Here is a 17,709-nt window from a genome sequence, read left to right on the forward strand (position 1 = left end):
TTTTTGGTGTGTGGGGGCTAGCATGCTAGAATGTTTCTCTCATAAGAATTGGTGTGTAGAGAGTAGCACCTTCTTTCCAGATTGTATATTAGCTGCTAGGATTCTTTCTGATTTCACTTGATCAATATTGGTTTGTTCGAATATTTTGGATATATTGGATTCCATGTATGCGTTCTCTTTGCCACTTTCAGTAAAAAAAAATATATATTTAAAAATTTCAATTGGGTGATAGGCACATATCTGATTCTATAAAAGACAGGCGCTTATTGCAATGCGTTTAGCGGTGTCTAATGCCTAAATGGGTGTTTCTGTGGGTGGAGCGTGAGTTAGGCACTGTTAAGTGAAATGCTCCAAAAAACTTAGGCGCCTGAAATGTAGATCTTTAAAAATCTTGCCTACATTTCAGGCGCCTAAGTTTTACATTGGTGCTGCTAGCTGCGATTCTGTAAATGGCGGCCAAGCATGATTACGCAGGAAACGCAGGAGATGCTACCTTCACAGGACGTGAAAGCAGAAGAAAATCTACGACGGTGACTGATTGGTATTCAGTCTTGTTTATTGATTAGAAAGGACTCAACATGATCATGTTTCGTCCCCAAACGGGCCTGCCTTAGGAGTCTGACTATATAACGAGACAATGTTTGTGTCGATGCTCAGTCTTCGATTCTTAAATACTGAATAATCAGGACAATAAATGAAAAGTTTTTACAGTGTGAGCAGTGTACACCGCAGACAGCAACTCTGGAGCATTATTGACTGCCATTCCTTTCTACTTCAACACATTTATTGTCCTGATTATTGAACACCAATCAGTCACCTTCATTGTTTTTTTTTCTGCCTAAGCATGATTGACACACAGCTGGTGCCTTTTCTTAGGTGCCGGCCAGTTTAGATGCCGGTTATAGAACCAGCTCCAAGACGAGTAACTGTTTCTAGCTCTTTCTTACAGAATCTATAGATGTCTATTGCATTTATCATAATTTTAACAAAATAAACTTATTGATTAAACAAAAGTTTTCCCAGTTTACAATATAAAAAGAAAAATGTACTGATTTCAAATTTTTAAAATACATACAAACTTTTGAGTAGTCAACATTAGGGGGAGAAACAATTCACATGCCATTGGGAATGGAAAAATAAAAAGATTTAAAAAAATTAACAGAAATCAAATTAGTAGCTCGTCTACATTTTCAAGTTGGACCTGTAGATTGGGATCATTTGGAACTCTGCATTGTCACTCCCTTCCCTTCCCAAAAAAACTGCAATTGGGAAGGTTCATAAAAAACATAGGGCTCCTTTTCGAAGCCGCGGTAGAGGCTTTGATACGTGTGACATTTAATCACGCGTATACTCCCGCGCTAGCTGAAAAACCGCCTGCTCAAGAGGAGGCGGTAGCGGCTAGCGCATCGGGCGGTTAATGTGCCCTATTACATGCATTAAACCGCTACCACGCCTTCGTAAAAGCAGCCCATAGGTATTCTGATCCAAGTAAATCACACATTTACAAGGATAACGCAATTGAAATTTTGCCTCCAATGTTTTAACATTTTCTTTCAATTCTAGGAATCTTTTCCTTCTTGTTTGTGTCGTTCTAGAGACATCTGGAAATATAGAGATCTTGCCATCCATATAGGAGACTTATTTTAGCCTAAAAAAATAGGCAAAGAAGCTCTTCCTTATCTTGTAGAAATACAAATGTCACTAGAAGCGTTGTTTGAAGTACAACTTCTTCTTCTGAAGTCTCCAAAATTCTAGATAGATCCTTGGAGGGGCATAATCGAAAGGGACATCTACGTCCGTTTATGTCCATCTCGCAAGTCATCCAAAGTTAAAAAGAGCCTAAGACACATTTTCGAAAGAGTCGTCCAACTTTTTTGTACTTTCAAAAATCGTCTAATTATACGTCATGCCAATCTGATCATCCAAGCCGCTAAATCGTCTACTTTTATACCACATTTCCGTCCAACTTTCTGTTCAAGTCCAAAACGCCTAGAACAAGCCCTGTTGGACGTGGGAGGGGTCTGCAAAGTGATGGATTGAACACCCAGACATGCTACCTAAATAGTGGGGTATCTTACAGGGCACTGCTGTGAACTTCACAAAAAGGGTGCCATGGCTTCTCCTCCCTACAGCTCCCTTATAGGTAACGGTGAGCCCCCCAAACCACCTCCAGAATCCCCCAGACCTACTTATCTACCACCCCAATAGCCCTTATGGCTGCAGGAGCCACTTATATGCCAGTACAAAAGTGTTTTGGAGGTGTATAGGGGAGTGCACATGTTTAAGTATCAATGCAGTGATTACAGAGGCTTATGGGTATGGGTCCTCTTCTCTATGGGTCCCTAACCCACCCCTAAGACGACTTAAGCTGCCTCTGTGCTGGATGACTAGGCTTTCCTATGCCAGGCAGCCAGGTGGTGATGATGATGTGGAGGCTGAAATTTAAAGTTGTGAATAAAATTTTTATGGGGGTGGGGGTGTTGGTGATCACAGGGCTAGTGTGTGGGGAGTCTGTGTTATGTGTTTGAAGTGCTTATCTGGTGAGTTTAGGTGGGTTTTTGTCACAATGTCCAAGTTCTGTCTAAGCTATGTTGTAAAATTTTCGGTTTTACATGCTGTACGACTAAGTCAAAGCCGGCCCACGTCCCGCCCAACTCCCACCTTCGACACGCCTCCCAAAACGCCCAGTTTAGCTTTGGACGTTGAGCGGCAGTATGAAGGCCTAGGTCATTTTTAAATACGCCCAAAACCCAGTTTTATTATCGGTGCCTGGACGTTTTTGAGAAATGTTCGTCCAAGTGCCGACTTAGGCCGGTTTTTGGACATTTTTCTCTTTCGATTATGAGCCCCATAGGGCCTAACAAATCAACATTAGATTGAACAACTTCTGAAGAGAGTTTTTTTAAAGAGAAACCGGTATAAGATATATGTGCAAATTTATCACCTCACTCGTAGTTCCAATTTCTAGATCATTTATAAATAAGTTAAATAGCACCGGTTCCAGCACAGATCCCTGCGGCATAAAACTATTTACCCTCCTCCACTGAGAAAAATGGCCATTTAAACCTACCCTCTGTTTTCTGTCCAATAACCAGTTCTTAATCCACAATTGAACATTGCCTCCTATCCCATGACTCTTTAATTTTCTCAAGAGCCTCTCATGAGGAACTTTGTTCAAAGCCTTTGAAATCTAGATACACTACATCAACTGGCTCGCTGTTATCCACATGTTTATTCACACCTTCAAAGAAGTCAAGCATATTGATGAGGCAAGACCTCCCTCGGTTGAAACCATGCTGACTCATTAAATCATGTTTGCCTACATGTTTACATGTTTCACAATTTTATTTTTTATAATTGTTTCCTCTATTTTGCCTGGCACCGAGGTCAGGCTTTACTGTTCTGTAATTTCCCGAATCTCTCCTGGAACCCTTTTTAAAAATCAGTGTCAATTGGCCAACCTCCAATCTTCAGGTACTACAGATGGTTTTAACGACAGGTTACGGATCACTAACAGCAGATCTTCAATTTCATGTTTGAGTTCTTTCAGTACCCTGGGATGTATACCATCTGGCCCAGGTGATTTATCAGTTTAACTTGTAAATTTGGCTTAGTATGTCTTCCAAGTTCACTGAGATTTCTTTCAGTTCCTCTACCTCATCACCCTTGAAAACCATTTCCAGTTCAGGTAGATTTCTTATATCTTCATCTGTAAAGACCAAAGCAAAGAATTCATTCAGTCTTTCCACTATGGCTTTATCCTCCCTGAGCACACCTTTTACTCCTTGATCATCCAAAGGTCCCACAGATTCCTTCACAAGTTTTCTGCTTATGATGTACCTTAAAAAAAATGTTACTATGAGTTTTTGCCTCTTTGACAAGTTGTTCTTCATATTCTTGTTTAGCTTTCTTTATCAATGCTTTGCATCTAACTTGCCAGTGCTTATGTCTCTTCTTATTTTCTTCATTGGGATCCTTTTTCTATTCTTTAAAGCAGGGGTGTCAAACTCAATCACATTAAGGGGCCGAAATCCAAAACACAGGCTAAGTTGCGGGCCAGACCCCGCCCATCTCTGCCCCACATCTCGCCCCATAATAGTACTAATTGTAACACCATTTTTTTCTATTCATTTTTCATATATACACACAATATAATCTTATTAACAACACACAATGGTTAACCACAAAATTAAACTACACAAAACAGATTGTATGCTTCTGAACATTCATTTGTAACAGAACACAGATAACCCCTATGCAAATATGGGACCAAAAACTAAAAGTACTAATATTTACAAATGAAACCCTAAGATTTAAGACTCTGCATGCCGCACCCGGTTTTATCTTCTGTCCGGCTCCCTCCTCCTCACTGCCACAGTGTGTACAAAGTCGCGTACAGCGGTTCTTCGCACATCCCGCACCTCATCCAGAAGCCTTCTCTCTGATGTCACAACGTCGGAGGGAAGGCTTCCGGTTCAGGCTCAAGACACGTGTAGGAGCTGCCACCCGCGACTTTATGCACTGCGGCAGTGAGGAGGAGGGAGCCAGCCAGAAGATAACACCAGGGCGGCAATGAAAATGCCACATCGATCACACTGCGGGCTGCATAAAACAGCCAGGCGGGCCAGATTCGGACCATGGGCCTTGAGTTTGACACCTGTGCTTTAAAGGATGTTTTGTTGGCTATAATAGCCTCTTTCACTTTGCCTTTAAACCACACTGGCTCTCGATTTCTCTTCTTTCCACCTTTGTTAATATGTGGAATACATCTGATCTGAGCTTCCACAATGGTATTTTTGAACATCCACGCCTGGTTTACACTTCAGACCTTTGCCACAGACCTTTTTAGCTTCTTTTTAACCATTTTCCTCATTTTATCGTAGTCACCCTTGCCATAACTTCGTCAGTTTTTGGGGAGGCCATGACCCTAGTGGCCTCCCATGTTCCGACGCTTATGATGGTAGCTCTATGACCCAAATTCTCAAAACTGCACTGAAAGTTAGACTGTGGTAGGTGCCCTACCGCTGCCTAACTTAATTGTTTTAATTGGTGATAAATAGTGTAGTAATTGATCACATTGTTTAAAACCAATTAAAATTTAATTTATAAAAAAATGTAGGCGCTTGCAAGTGCCTACAAGCAATAGCATCCAACTCCTATTCATAAAGAGGCCTACTGGCGCTTGCGTTTTAAGTAGGCATGGTTTACACTGGAAATAGGCGTAGGTGCCTTTATGGTTGTGATTCTCACCAAAAGTAGCGCCAGAAATATAGGCCTGTAAAAACCCTGGCATACATTTCTGGCACCTACTTTCGACATGGCCGCGATTTTCTAAACAGTGCTGTCACGTGATTAGCACTGCTTTTCTAAGCGCCATTTAGAGAATCTGGCTCTATATGTATAATCTATTTTTTCAGGGGCAATTTTTCCAAATGAATTATTTTTGTGCATACCTAGACACTAATGAACTTAAAGCCAGGTTATGTAGAGTATGATTTTGGGGTCTCAGATTTACTGCCAGTGCTCACAATAGTACTTATGTTGTTCCAAAGAGAGCTTCCTTCTGGAATTTTTAAGATGTAACATGTATAGGCAATTTATCCACGTGCTCATCAAGTTCTTTATGATCAAGCTTGTAGCAACTAAAATAATAGGAATTATTTCTATCACATTTTCTTGGTCTCAGATTGTATTTCTTGGCACTTGAAGATCTCTCTCCACAAGTGATTCACAGAGTAATTGCTTGGGATTGATACCTCTATAATTAATAAGGAGCAACCAAAACAAAACTGCAGACTGTGTACAAGATGCAGGCAAATTTTAATATGACAAGAACACAATATATAAAACACTTTTACCAATAAAGGGACCTGACACGGTCCGTGTTTCAGACAAACCTTCGTCAGGGGTCCATGGTAAAATAGGGGGGCTAAAAAATACCACAAAAAAATGAATCTGGTGGCTTTTTTGGCGAACTTGATACACACAGGCATCCCGTCAAGATTCTTCATTTTTTTGTGACATTTTTTAGCCCCCCTATTTTACCATGGACCCCTGACGAAAGGGTTTTATATATTGTGTTCTTGTCATATTAAAATTTGCCTGCATATTGTACACAGTCTGCAGTTTTGTTTTGGTTGCTCCTGGCTGATTTTTTCTGCAGATCTTTTTTGGATCCCCTTTTTTTGTTTTTGTGTATCTCTATAATTAATGCCATTCTGGTGTTTTTCATTTTTACCACTATATTCAGTTTTTTTGCTATGCTAATTAAGTAATGTCTGGTTAAGTACCATGAGAAGGTCCAGTAGTTAAGGATCTCAATATTACAATAGTCAAATGTATTTATCTCTATTTTATGTGATATTGCATATGCAAAAATACATTTTCGTCTGTATTTTGAGTCCCAGAATCTGACCATGAGATGTTGCCATTGTGAGATGCATTTGTTTATCTTCTGTGAAGTAAAATAAATTCTGTACTAAAAACACAACCAAGAGAGCCCATATGGCGTAAGAAGAGTGAATAAACTCAATTTGTGTGGGTTTTTAGAACAGTCTCTGCTTGAAGTTGCATTATCCCTTCTCGGCTTCATTATATTTTATATGTGCCTCATTGTCCTTTCTTAATGATGTGACAGGGAACTGGGGTTCACTTGTAATGAGAAGGAGACGATTTGAATAATAGTGCAATTGACCCCATTTAATGTATATGGAAACTAGAAGGGAAAGTTCCTTTACAAAGTATGGATTACAAGTCCCAGGAAGCAATGGGGCATGAGGTCAGCAATGCCCGGCTTGGGGAAAGCCTGGAGAAGGTTAGTGGCTCAGCTGCTGGTCTCATTAGGAGTCCCAATGTGGGATGTCAGCTGCAGTAATTAGCTTAAAGAAAGCAGAATGCCATCTATTATGACCTCCAAGTTTTATTAATGCTTGATATACCGCCCAAGGAGTAACCTTTCAGAGCGGTTTACAATATAAAATCATATAAAATGAGAAAGTAAGTGCAGTACTTGATAGGATTGTTTAAAAGAGTTTAGCATTCAAAATACTTAGTCCAGGACACCTTCATCTACAAACTAGCTATCTATAGGGCAGCAAAGGGACAAATTAGTGGTTCTAGGAATCTTTAATTAATTAATTAATTCAGTTTTCTATACCATTCTCCCAGGTGAGCTCAGAATGGTTTACATGGATTTATTCAGGTACTCAAAACATTTTTCCCTGACTGTCCTGGCAGGCTCACAATCTATCTTATATACCTGAAATGAAGGTTTTAAAGTCATATTTACATCTAGTGTAGGATTATTCTAAAAGAAGGCTAGAAGGGTGAGCATTCCAGAACATGGGACATGACACATTATAGATGCTGAAGTAGATAAAGCCATAAAAAATGTTCCAAAATGATGGTTCTTCTAGGCAATTATTTTAAGATGAACAAAGTGTTCTGGAAAGAAAGTATGACATTAGTGTCCGGGAAGGATATAGTGGGACATCAGAATTATTTATCTTCTTTACCATGTAAAACGTTTTAATGAGATGTGATGAGTTATGGGTAGCAAATATTCTTCATGGAGATGAGTTGTGACATGGACTAATTTCTTAGATCCTGTAATTAGTTTCCAGGCTAAGTTTTTTTTTATATATGACTTGAAGGCAGCAGATATCCTGAAAGTGGATTCTGTATAGTAGGAATTGGATAAAGTTGAGCAAGTTGATATTGTATATCTGGATTTTAAGAAGTCATTTGATAAAACTACCTCATGAATGATCCCTAAGGAAATTAGAAAGTCTTGGGATAGGAGGCAGTGAGGGCCAATTTTGATATGATATCTAAATTCAAGTTTTGACGTTTTGCGGAACATGCATAAAAATCCAATACCAAACATGCCCATTTTCAAAACTGCAAAACATCTATCTTGTGTTTTCAAAAATGGTCATTTTGCAGATTTGCATTTATCTTTTCGAATAAGTTTTGAAAACAAAACATCCAAACATAGCCAAAAGAAAAACGCACAAAACAAACCATTGGGATGTAGTTGGAACCAGCATTTGTATTAGACTGGTTACACAGACATCCCAATAGAGCAGCGGGGCATCTTAGGGGGACACTGCGGTGAACTTCACATAAAAAAGGCCCAGGTATACATCTCACCATAACCCCCTTATAGTGCAACCCACCCAAAACCTAGTGGACCCAACTGTATACCCTTATGCCTGTAGATGTCACCTATATGTAGGTACAGTGGGTTTTGGAGAGCTCACATATTCTACCATAAGTATGGTAGTTAGAGTGAGATATGAGCCTCAGTCCTCATCCCTATGGTTGACTACAAAGCCCACTAGGCTACTCCAGGAACCTTCTTGCTGCTCTACTAGGACTAGCCATAATACCTGAAGATATCATTCACATCTTTGGGGGTGGGAGGGGGGGGGGGTCAGTGATCACTGGGGGAGTGTGTGGGTGTGGTGGGTCATGTCTTCATTCCAATAGTGGTCTTTTGGCAGAATGTCACTAAAAAAAATAATAGGAACTCCTGCCTAAACAGGAACTCCTGTGGCTTAGTGGTTAAAGGCACTTCTTCCTTCTTCCACAAGTCATGGGCTAAAAATCCCCCCTGCCCCCTACCTTAACAGCTTCTTTTTGGTCTCATAGGAGAATATGGGTTGTGGACTTTGCCATTTACGTTTGCACTCTGTCGTTTCCAGGGTCCAGAGGGAAACTTATTTTTACTCTGCGATGGCAGTGATCTCCTAAGATATCATCTCACATAGCAGGAACCCCTTCCTAAAAGGAAGCTCCCGTGACTCAGTGGTTAATGACACTTCTTCCATCTTCCACAGGTCATGGGTTCAAATCCCTAGTATGGTCAGGAACCCTTTTTTTATTAGTGACAATCTGCCACCTAGGTGCATATTGATGATGTCACATTGATGTCAAGATTGCGCATCAAACATGTCCACTTGCTCTGAACTACAGCTATTGTGAGTAGGGTTTCTCTTCTTATTTTCTTAAACTTTGGGAATGAGGTTTAATATTCAATACATTTGTTCATGTGCTTTGCTTGAGTAATGCATTATTAAATATCTTTTAACCTTAATATCCTCTTTACACAAAAAAAAAAACAGAAGGTTTAGTATCCAATATAAATATATATTTTTTCATGTGCTTTGATTGAGGAAGACAGAGGCCAAAGAAGTATTTTGGGAAAACAGCAGAGGAACTGGACAAGCGTTGAAGGTACATGTTTGATATTTATCCTAGAGAAATGACTGCTTGTGAATCAAGAGGATATAAGCTTGGCTTTTAAATTGACATGTGGTTTAATGGCTGAGTGTGTGGTGCAGTGGTTAGAGCTACAGCCTTAGCACCCTGAGGTTGTGGGTTTAAATCCCTCACTGCTCATGTGACCCTGGACAAGACTTAATCCTCTCATTGCCCCAGGTACACTAGATAAAAGTTTGAGCCCACCGGGGAGAAGTGAAATATGATAAAGTAGCCAAATTTAAATACCACTTAGGATATAAGTGGTATATAAATAAATAAAATATAATAGTGGTGCTTCTTGGGGAGGAAGAGCCTGCCATTTTACTGCATACAATTTTAATGTAAAAAAACAGCATGAAATATTATTGTGATTCTTATTGTATTGAATGTATTTTTGTGTTATTCTATTGTACTGATTATTTGATTCTTTCAATAAAAATTGTTATACATAAAATCGCTGTTCTAATAATGTCATAATGCTAAAACGCGATAACATTATAGACATTGTCAGGACATCTATGCGATGCCTAAAAGGTGATTCTAAAGCATGCCTAACTATAGATGTGATTAAATTTGGTGGACGGCACTGAGCATGATTCTCAATTGTGCGTCTGTGCATAGGAGAATAGCGCTCAGCGTTGTGCTCCTGGACATCTAAACGACTCCTAACTTTCAGGCATCCTTTACATAATTTGACCCTTAGAATACCTTAACACTGTTCAATGTAAACTCCTTAGGATCCCCTTAGGATATACAGTAACAGTGTTCCCTCTAAGCGGGCGGGTGTTGTGAGCAAACTTTTTTCACTGTGAGCTAAAAATATCGGGCGCCAGCAAGTTATGAGCCAAATAAATATGTTGCTTTCTACCACAGAACTTCCTTACGTTTGTATGGAATCTATCCCCTTTCAACTTTAGAGAGTGCCCTCTCGTTCTCCCTGCCTTAGCTACTAAGTCTATTCCCTTCAGTACCTTGAATGTTTCTATCATGTCCCCTCTCAATCTCCTCTGCTCAAGGGAGAAGAGGCCCAGTTTCTCTAATCTTTCGCTGTACGGCAACTCCTCCAGCCCCTTAACCATACGTGACAAAAAATCAATTCATGTAGCAAATGCTACATTTATCTTTTGGCATGGCCCATCATGTAGCAAATGCTATAACTGATGGGCCATGCCAAAAGATAAATATATATATACTAAAAAATAAAAAATAAAAATAAATATATACTAGGAGTAAAGGGGCATGCAATAAAGCTTTTAAGTAGTAGATTTAAAACAAACCTGGGAAAATATTTTTCATTCAACATGTAATTAAAAAAAGATTTGGATAATTTCCTTAAAAAATCTGCATGACATTATTAAGATGGACTTAGGAAAGCCCACTGCTTATTCCTAGAATAAACAGCATAAAATCTGTTTTACTCTTTTGCACTGTTGTGCTTTCAGCAAAATGTTTTAAACACAAAAACAGAAAATCACATGCACAGGCATTAGGTCACCCAGGCATCTAGAATTAGCAATCTTGCACAGCCAGCCTATGATTGACAGGAGCTGCCAAATCACATTGAAAAGGATGATAAGGAAGGCAGATAAGAGATGGTGGAAGGAAGACAAAACGAAAAGGCAAGAACAAAACTGAAGTAGAAACGAGCCAAACATACAGTATAGCATACAAAAAATGTATGTTTTCCTTTGGCTTCCAAAAACTGATTGGCATCCAAGTTCCCTAAAGTTTCACACAGTCATCTTCTAATAATGTCACCATATACAGTTGGCTTGCCAGAAATATGTTTAGGATGCCACTGCAACTCTACCAACAGCATATTAACTTAACAGTGTAGCTTCAAAATAACTGCATCTCTATCCTTCCCTCCCCCCTGTGGTTTTTAGCATATCTCTCTTCTCATTTCCTCCACTCAGATCTGATCATTCTCTGCTCTCTCTTCCCTTTTCTTCTCTGGTCTTCCTTCTCTATTTTCTGCCTCCATCTAAATTAAATTCTTTCTTACTATTTAGTCCCGTTTCCCTCTTTTCACTGTGTCTACACACAGCTTGTCAGTCACCCCTTTCCCTCACCCCTCCATTATCTTACTATTTTCTTCCCCCTTTATTTATCTCCTCCTTCCATCCAGTATGTGTTCTTTCCCCACTTCCATTCAGCATCTGCTCTCCCTTCTCAACTGACATCCATCTGCCTTCTGCTCTCTCTCCCTTCTTCTCACTTCCATCATCTGTCCCCTTCTCTCTCTCTCTCATCTCCTCCATTCCATCATCTGCCCCTTCTCTCTCTCTCTCTCCCCCCCCCCCCAACTTCCATCATCTGCCCCCCTTCCCCTCACCTTTGTGGGTCACTTTCTTTCCCCTGAGGGTGGCTCATGTCACAGGGGAAGCTTTGGCCGAGCAGAACCGCTTGATTGACAGTGGAACTTACTTGATTGATGTCGATGCTGGGGCTCGTTGCCGTTTGAAGGAAAAAAAAAAAGGTGGAAAAAAGGAACCTGTAAAGGCGAGAGGAAGGGAAACCTCCAGGACAGCTGCTTTTTGCCCTCCTTCAGCGGCCCAAGAGTTCAGACCAGCAGCGGCAGCTGTGTATGCTTTTAACTTCGGCACAGAGCTGCCCCTAATCAATAGTTTAGCGCGGTTTCATGAGGCAGCCTCGGGGCCTTTGATAGCCGGCCCGCTTCGATGATGCGATGTGGGCCGGCCTAGCAAAGGCCCCGAGGCTGCCTTATGAAACCGCGCTAAACTATTGATTAGGGGCAGCTCTGTGCCGAAGTTAAAAGCATACACAGCTGCCGCTGCTGGTCTGGAGGTGCGGAGACAAGGCAGGAGGCAAACGCGGTGGAAGGCAGGAGTCCCGGCGAAGGCAGGAGTCCCGGCACAGCGACTACAACAGGAAGTTGCAAGTCAGCTGACGCCGGCCTTTCGTTGCGGCGGGGACCGAATCCTTCGCGGACCGGCAAGATTTTGTTTGCGGACCGGCGGTTGAAGAACTGTGCTCTACACTGTGTGCGCTGTGACGAGAAACTTGTGCGCTGCGAGGTAATATTTTGTGCGCCAGCGCACCCCAGCGCAGCTTAGCGGGAACACTGAAAGCAGTATATAATAATAATAATAACTCAATCTGATCACTGTTCTCAAGTGGCCTCAGCATCATTACCTCCTGCACCAGATCATTTACTCCACTAAAGCCTAAGAACACAAGAAGTTGCTTCCGCTGGGTCAGACCAGAGGTCCATCGCGCCCAGCAGTCTGCACCCGCGGCGGCCCATCAGGTCCATGACCTGTCGGTGGTCCCTGAACTCATCCTATAACCTACTTCTATCTGTACCCCTCAATCCCCTTATCCTTCAGGAATTTATCCATACCCACTTTGAATCCCTGTATTGTGTTCTGTTCAATCACAACCTCCGGGAGTTCGTTCCTTGTGTCCACCACTCTCTGGGTGAAGAAGAACTTCCTGGCATTGGTTCTAAACCTGTCCTCTTTCAGTTTCTCCGAGTGCCCCCTTGTACTTGTTGTTCCCCACAGTCTGAAGAATCTATCCTTATCTACCTTATCTATGCTTTTCAGGATCTTAAAAGTTTCTATCATGTCTCCTCTAAGTCTCCGCTTTTCCAGGTAGAACAGCCCCAGCTTTTCCAGCCTGTCGGCATATGATAAGTTTTCCATACCTCTTATAATTTTCGTCGCTCTTCTCTGGACCCCCTCAAGTATTGCCATGTCCTTCTTGAGGTACGGCGACCAATACTGGACACAGTACTCCAGATGCGGGCGTACCATTGCACGATACAGCGGCATGATGACTTCCTTCATCCTGGTCGTGATACCCTTCTTGATGATACCCAGCATTCTGTTGGCCTTCTTTGAGGCTGTCGCACATTGTGCTGATGCTTTCATTGTTGTATCCACCAGCACACCCAGGTCTCTTTCAAGGTTGCTTACCCCTAGCAATGATCCCCCCATTGCAGAGCTGAACATCGGGTTCCTTTTCCCAACATGCATGACCTTGCATTTCTCTATATTAAAACACATCTGCCACTTTTTCGCCCACTCTTCCAGCTTCGTTAGGTCCCTTTGCAGGTTTTCACAGTCTTCCTTGGTTCTAACCCTGCTGCAGAGTTTGGTGTCATCCACAAATTTGATAACCTCACATTTCGTCCCCGTCTCCAGATCGTTTATAAATATGTTGAACTAGATCTTGAATTGTTGCCCCTCTTGTTGGTTTCTGAGCCAGCTGTTCCATAGTGCAATCTTTAATATCATCTAGAACAGTGGTCTCAAGCTCATGGCCAGGGGGCCACATGAGGCCCGCCAGGTACTATTTTGAGGCACTCGGTATATTTATCATAATCACAAAAGTAAAATAAAACAGTTTCTTGATCATATGTCTCTTTAGCTATAAATGATAATATTATTATTAAGACTTAGCCAAAAGGAAAGATTTATAAACTATAAAGAGTTTTACCTCATGCAAAATTTCATTTCTTTAATAAGAAATGAACTATTTTTTCTGAGGCCCTCCAAGTACCTACAATCCAAAATGTGGCCCTGCAAAGGGTTTGAGTTTGAGACCACTGATCTAGAAAATTACCTCCCTGATATGCCCTGGTGCTACATTTATCCAGTCAATATTGGGGTAATTGAAATCATCCATTATTATTGTGTTAGTTTGTTAGCCTCTCTAATTTCTGGTAACATTTCAACATCTGTTTGTTCATTTTGGTCGGGCAGACGGTAGTTCACTCCTATCACTATCTTTTTCCCCTTCACTCATGGAATTTCTATCCATAAGGATTCCAGGGTGTATTATGAACCGGTGAATAGTAAGAGTTACGTGTTAAAGAGGGCCTTAAATCAAATAGACTAAAATTTCTGGATAGAAATTCCATGAGTGAAGGGGAAAAAGATAGTGATAGGAGTAAACTACCGTCCGCCTGACCAGAATGATTGCGCTCAAGTGTCATTTCGCGCAATGGTCTTGCGCTGAGTTATCTTTGCGCAACTGTCTGCGCACTTTTGTTTTGCACGCATTTGACTTGCCACCCTATTCACCAGTATGATACACCCTATCACTGCGATATAATTTGTTCTCTAATATAACAGTGTCCTAATGGTTATCCTCCTTCCACCAGGACTCAGAGATGCCTATTGTATCTATCTTTTTATTTAGTGCAATGTATTCTAACTCTTCCATTTTATTGTTTAGGCTTCTAGCATTTGCATACAGACAGTGGTGTAGCGAGGGTGAGAGGCACCCGGGGCAGTGGCGTCACTCCCCCCACCCTCGTCTCCAGCCCCACTCCCCCTGCCTCACGTGCGCCCCCTTCCCTGCCCCACCCATATCTCTAGTTGTTCACCGCCGCGAGCAACAAGAACTTCAACGTGCTCCTTGTGACCCCATCCACTCTCCTGATGATGCACCCGGAAGTGACATCAGTGGGAGAAGCGACTCGGTCGCGAGGAGCACATTAAGGTTGTTGCTCGCGGCGGTGAACAACTTCAAAGCCTTCTGTTTGGGAACTCCTTCCTATGTATTTACATTCCTTAAGCATACATTCCCCTCCGGACACTTCGCTCATTTAATAATTACTGTGTGATCCTTTTCAACCTGCTGTCTATGAGCCTACATGCCATAGTGCCTCCTTTTCTACAGTCCCCGCACTCTGGGACTCGTTTATTTATTCGTTGGGAACTTTCCTTCCCATGCTTCAAAGCTGCAATTGTTTGGCTATTTCAACAGACCAGCCCTGGCTGAGAATCAGGTGCCTCTTTTTTGAGTAGGCTCCAGAAAAAGGAGGGCGGATTGAGGCATCTGGGCTTTACTTCCTTTGAAAGCATTGGAAGTAAAACCCGGATGTCTCAATCCATCCTCCTTTTTCTGGAGCTACATGGTAACCCTAGTTTTCAGCCATTTAGCGCTTTACTGCCTTATTTGTTGTGTTTGTCTGCTGTTTAAAATTTTGACTGTGGTTCGTCAGTGTGAATAGTTGCTTTTCTTCTGAATTTTGTATTTCCTTTCCTTATGGATTTTATTTTAGAATTGTATACCCAGTGGCATAGTAAGGGGGGGGAGCGGTCTGTCCCCGGGCACCAACACCTGTCCTCCTCTCTGCATTTCCCACTCCTCCCCCTGCTGTGTGAGTGCATTCCATCCCCCACCACCACCCCCAATGTACTTCTAGCTTTTCATTGGCACGAGCAGTAGCTCCTGCCTGCTGCTCACGCCAGTATTGGCTCTCCTTCTCCAGGTCCAGTGCCTAGGAAGTGACATCACAGGAAGAGCCGACGCAGGCAGCAAGCTGGTGATGCTGCTTACTCCGGGAGAGTTAAAGAGGTACAAGGGAAGGGAAGCAGCACACACATAGCAGGGGGGCCGGGGAAGGAGTGGTGGTGGGGAACAGAGAAGAGGGCAGGGGAGGGGAAGGAGCACACACGTGGCAGGAGGGCCAGGGAAGGAGTGGTGGTGGGGGCAGAGAAGAGGGCAGGGGAGGGGTGCCACCGCCTCAGGTGCCTCTCACTATGCCATTGTGTACACCGCTTTGTCCTGCTTTGACAGCTGAAAGTGGTTTAGTAAGTCTGCAATGAATAAATGAATCTACTCTGTCATGCTCCATCTGTTCTTATTAATGCATTCTTGTACCATGGGAAATCAAACAGATGAACACAACTCTTCTCACAGCTCCTAAACCTTCCTAAAAGAAACAAATCAAAAGTGACTCCTATTCTTGGAACTCTACGGTGAACACTTCTCTTGTATCTAGCTCAGGGGAGGGCAACTCCGGTCCTCGAAAGCCGGAATCCAGTCGGGTTTTCAGGATTTCCCCGAATGAATATGCATTGAAAGCAGTACATGCAAATAGATCTCATGCATATTCATTGGGGAAATCTTGAAAACCTGACTGGATTCTGGCCCTTGAAGACCGGAGTTGCCCACCCCTGAGCTAGCTAGTAAGCTTTGTTTCCTGCCTCATTATTGATACTTGACCTCTACTTAAGCAGGCAAAACTTGTGCTTTGTGTGCCCCCTTTTTCTTAGAACTTGATAGTCCTTGCATTCCTACTATAAAGTTATTGTATGTAAATTTCTGCATGCCTTTTAGCTCATTTGCTAAGAGAATGGCAACTAAAGTTTTGTTCTAAATACAAGTATAGTATCCCACAGTCCTGTTATGAAATGCAATAACCGAATGCCTAGCTAGACATGAAGCTCATACCACAAATGTTTGCTACCTTTCACTGACCATTTTTACTTTGAGGTGGGTAAACAGCAGTAGCAAAAAAATCAAATACAAAAGATGTGTACAAATAATCAGTCTAAGCCAAAAATCACCTTTGTGACTAGCACCTTAGTGAATAAATAACTATACGAAGACAAGCCTCAGAGACCTTAAATTCAAGCAGTATGCTGCTAGATATGTTAACAGGTCAGAATCTCCATCATTGGCTCGTACAGCACTGCAGTTGACGGGGCCGCCATCTTGAGAGAAACATTTTGAGCCATGGGAAAGTTTTGTTCCGCACTGTTTCAGTATATCCCCTGACGAAGCCGATAAGGGTGAAACATCGGCCCCGTCAACTGCAGTGCTGTTGAATACAGCTGTTTAAATATTTATGCACTATCGTTTTTGATTTTTTGATATATTTAAAATAATTTATAAAATTTAAAAAAATTTAAAAACTACAAATATTTATGAAGTACGAGCCAATGATTGAGATTCTGACCTGTTAACATATCTAGCAGCATACTGCTTGAATTTAAGGTCTCTTCGTATAGTTATTTATTCACTAAGGTGCTAGTCACAGAGGTGATTTTTGGCTTAAACAGCAGTAGCACCCTTGCACTTGTGCAAAGTTTATATTTTTTTTATTATGCCTGCTTTACCTCAAATCATTGATTACTGTATTACCTTCTCACTAACCTCCATAAGCAGCAGAATGGATTCACTGTCATTGATCACCACCTTCTCTGTGTTTCCTTTGTTGATAAGTGACTGAATTGTGCAGAATGGGAGAAATCTGGTGACATTTTTTATTGTACAACTCATGAAATATATCATAACCCCACAAGAGGGGTAATGAAAGCCACTTCATTGGCTTTCCATCCGTATCTGAATACAATTCAAACTCCTCTTACTGACCTACAAATGCATTCACTCATCTGCCACCCCCCACTATCTCTTCTCACTTATCTCCCCTTATGATCCCCCCGCGAGCTCCGCTAAGCTGGTAAGTCCCTTCTATCTATGCTCTGCTCCTCCTCTTCCAACCCCAGACTCCGTCCCTTCTATCTTGCAGCGCTGTAAGCCTGGAATAAACTGTCCAAATCCCTAGGGCGTGCTCCATCGCTGGCAGTGTTCAAGTCCAAGTTAAAAGCCCACCTCTTCGAAAGTGCTTTCAACTCCTAACTCCTCTCACCTTGGATTCTGCATCTCCAAGCCTATATGTCA

At 41.9% G+C, this 17,709-nt stretch overlaps 2 protein-coding genes across 9 annotated transcripts in view; one reads left to right on the top strand and one right to left on the bottom strand.

The window, feature by feature from the left end:
* The window catches only part of CEP85L (centrosomal protein 85 like), a 351,200-nt gene that overhangs the window by 199,165 nt on the left and 134,326 nt on the right, over positions 1-17,709 (top strand). For 3 of the 4 annotated variants that reach the window (XM_033935503.1, XM_033935506.1, XM_033935504.1), the window contains one exon: positions 9,181-9,237. The exons of the other annotated variant lie outside the window; for it this stretch is intronic. In XM_033935503.1, coding sequence (XP_033791394.1) covers positions 9,181-9,237 — 57 coding nt within the window. The remainder of the gene's footprint in view (positions 1-9,180; positions 9,238-17,709) is intronic. 4 annotated transcript variants of the gene reach the window in all.
* PLN (phospholamban) overlaps positions 1-17,709 on the bottom strand; it is a 92,333-nt gene that overhangs the window by 69,334 nt on the left and 5,290 nt on the right. The window lies entirely within an intron of this gene.

Source organism: Geotrypetes seraphini, chromosome 3 (assembly GCF_902459505.1).
Source record: "Geotrypetes seraphini chromosome 3, aGeoSer1.1, whole genome shotgun sequence".
Lineage (NCBI taxonomy): Eukaryota > Metazoa > Chordata > Amphibia > Gymnophiona > Dermophiidae > Geotrypetes > Geotrypetes seraphini.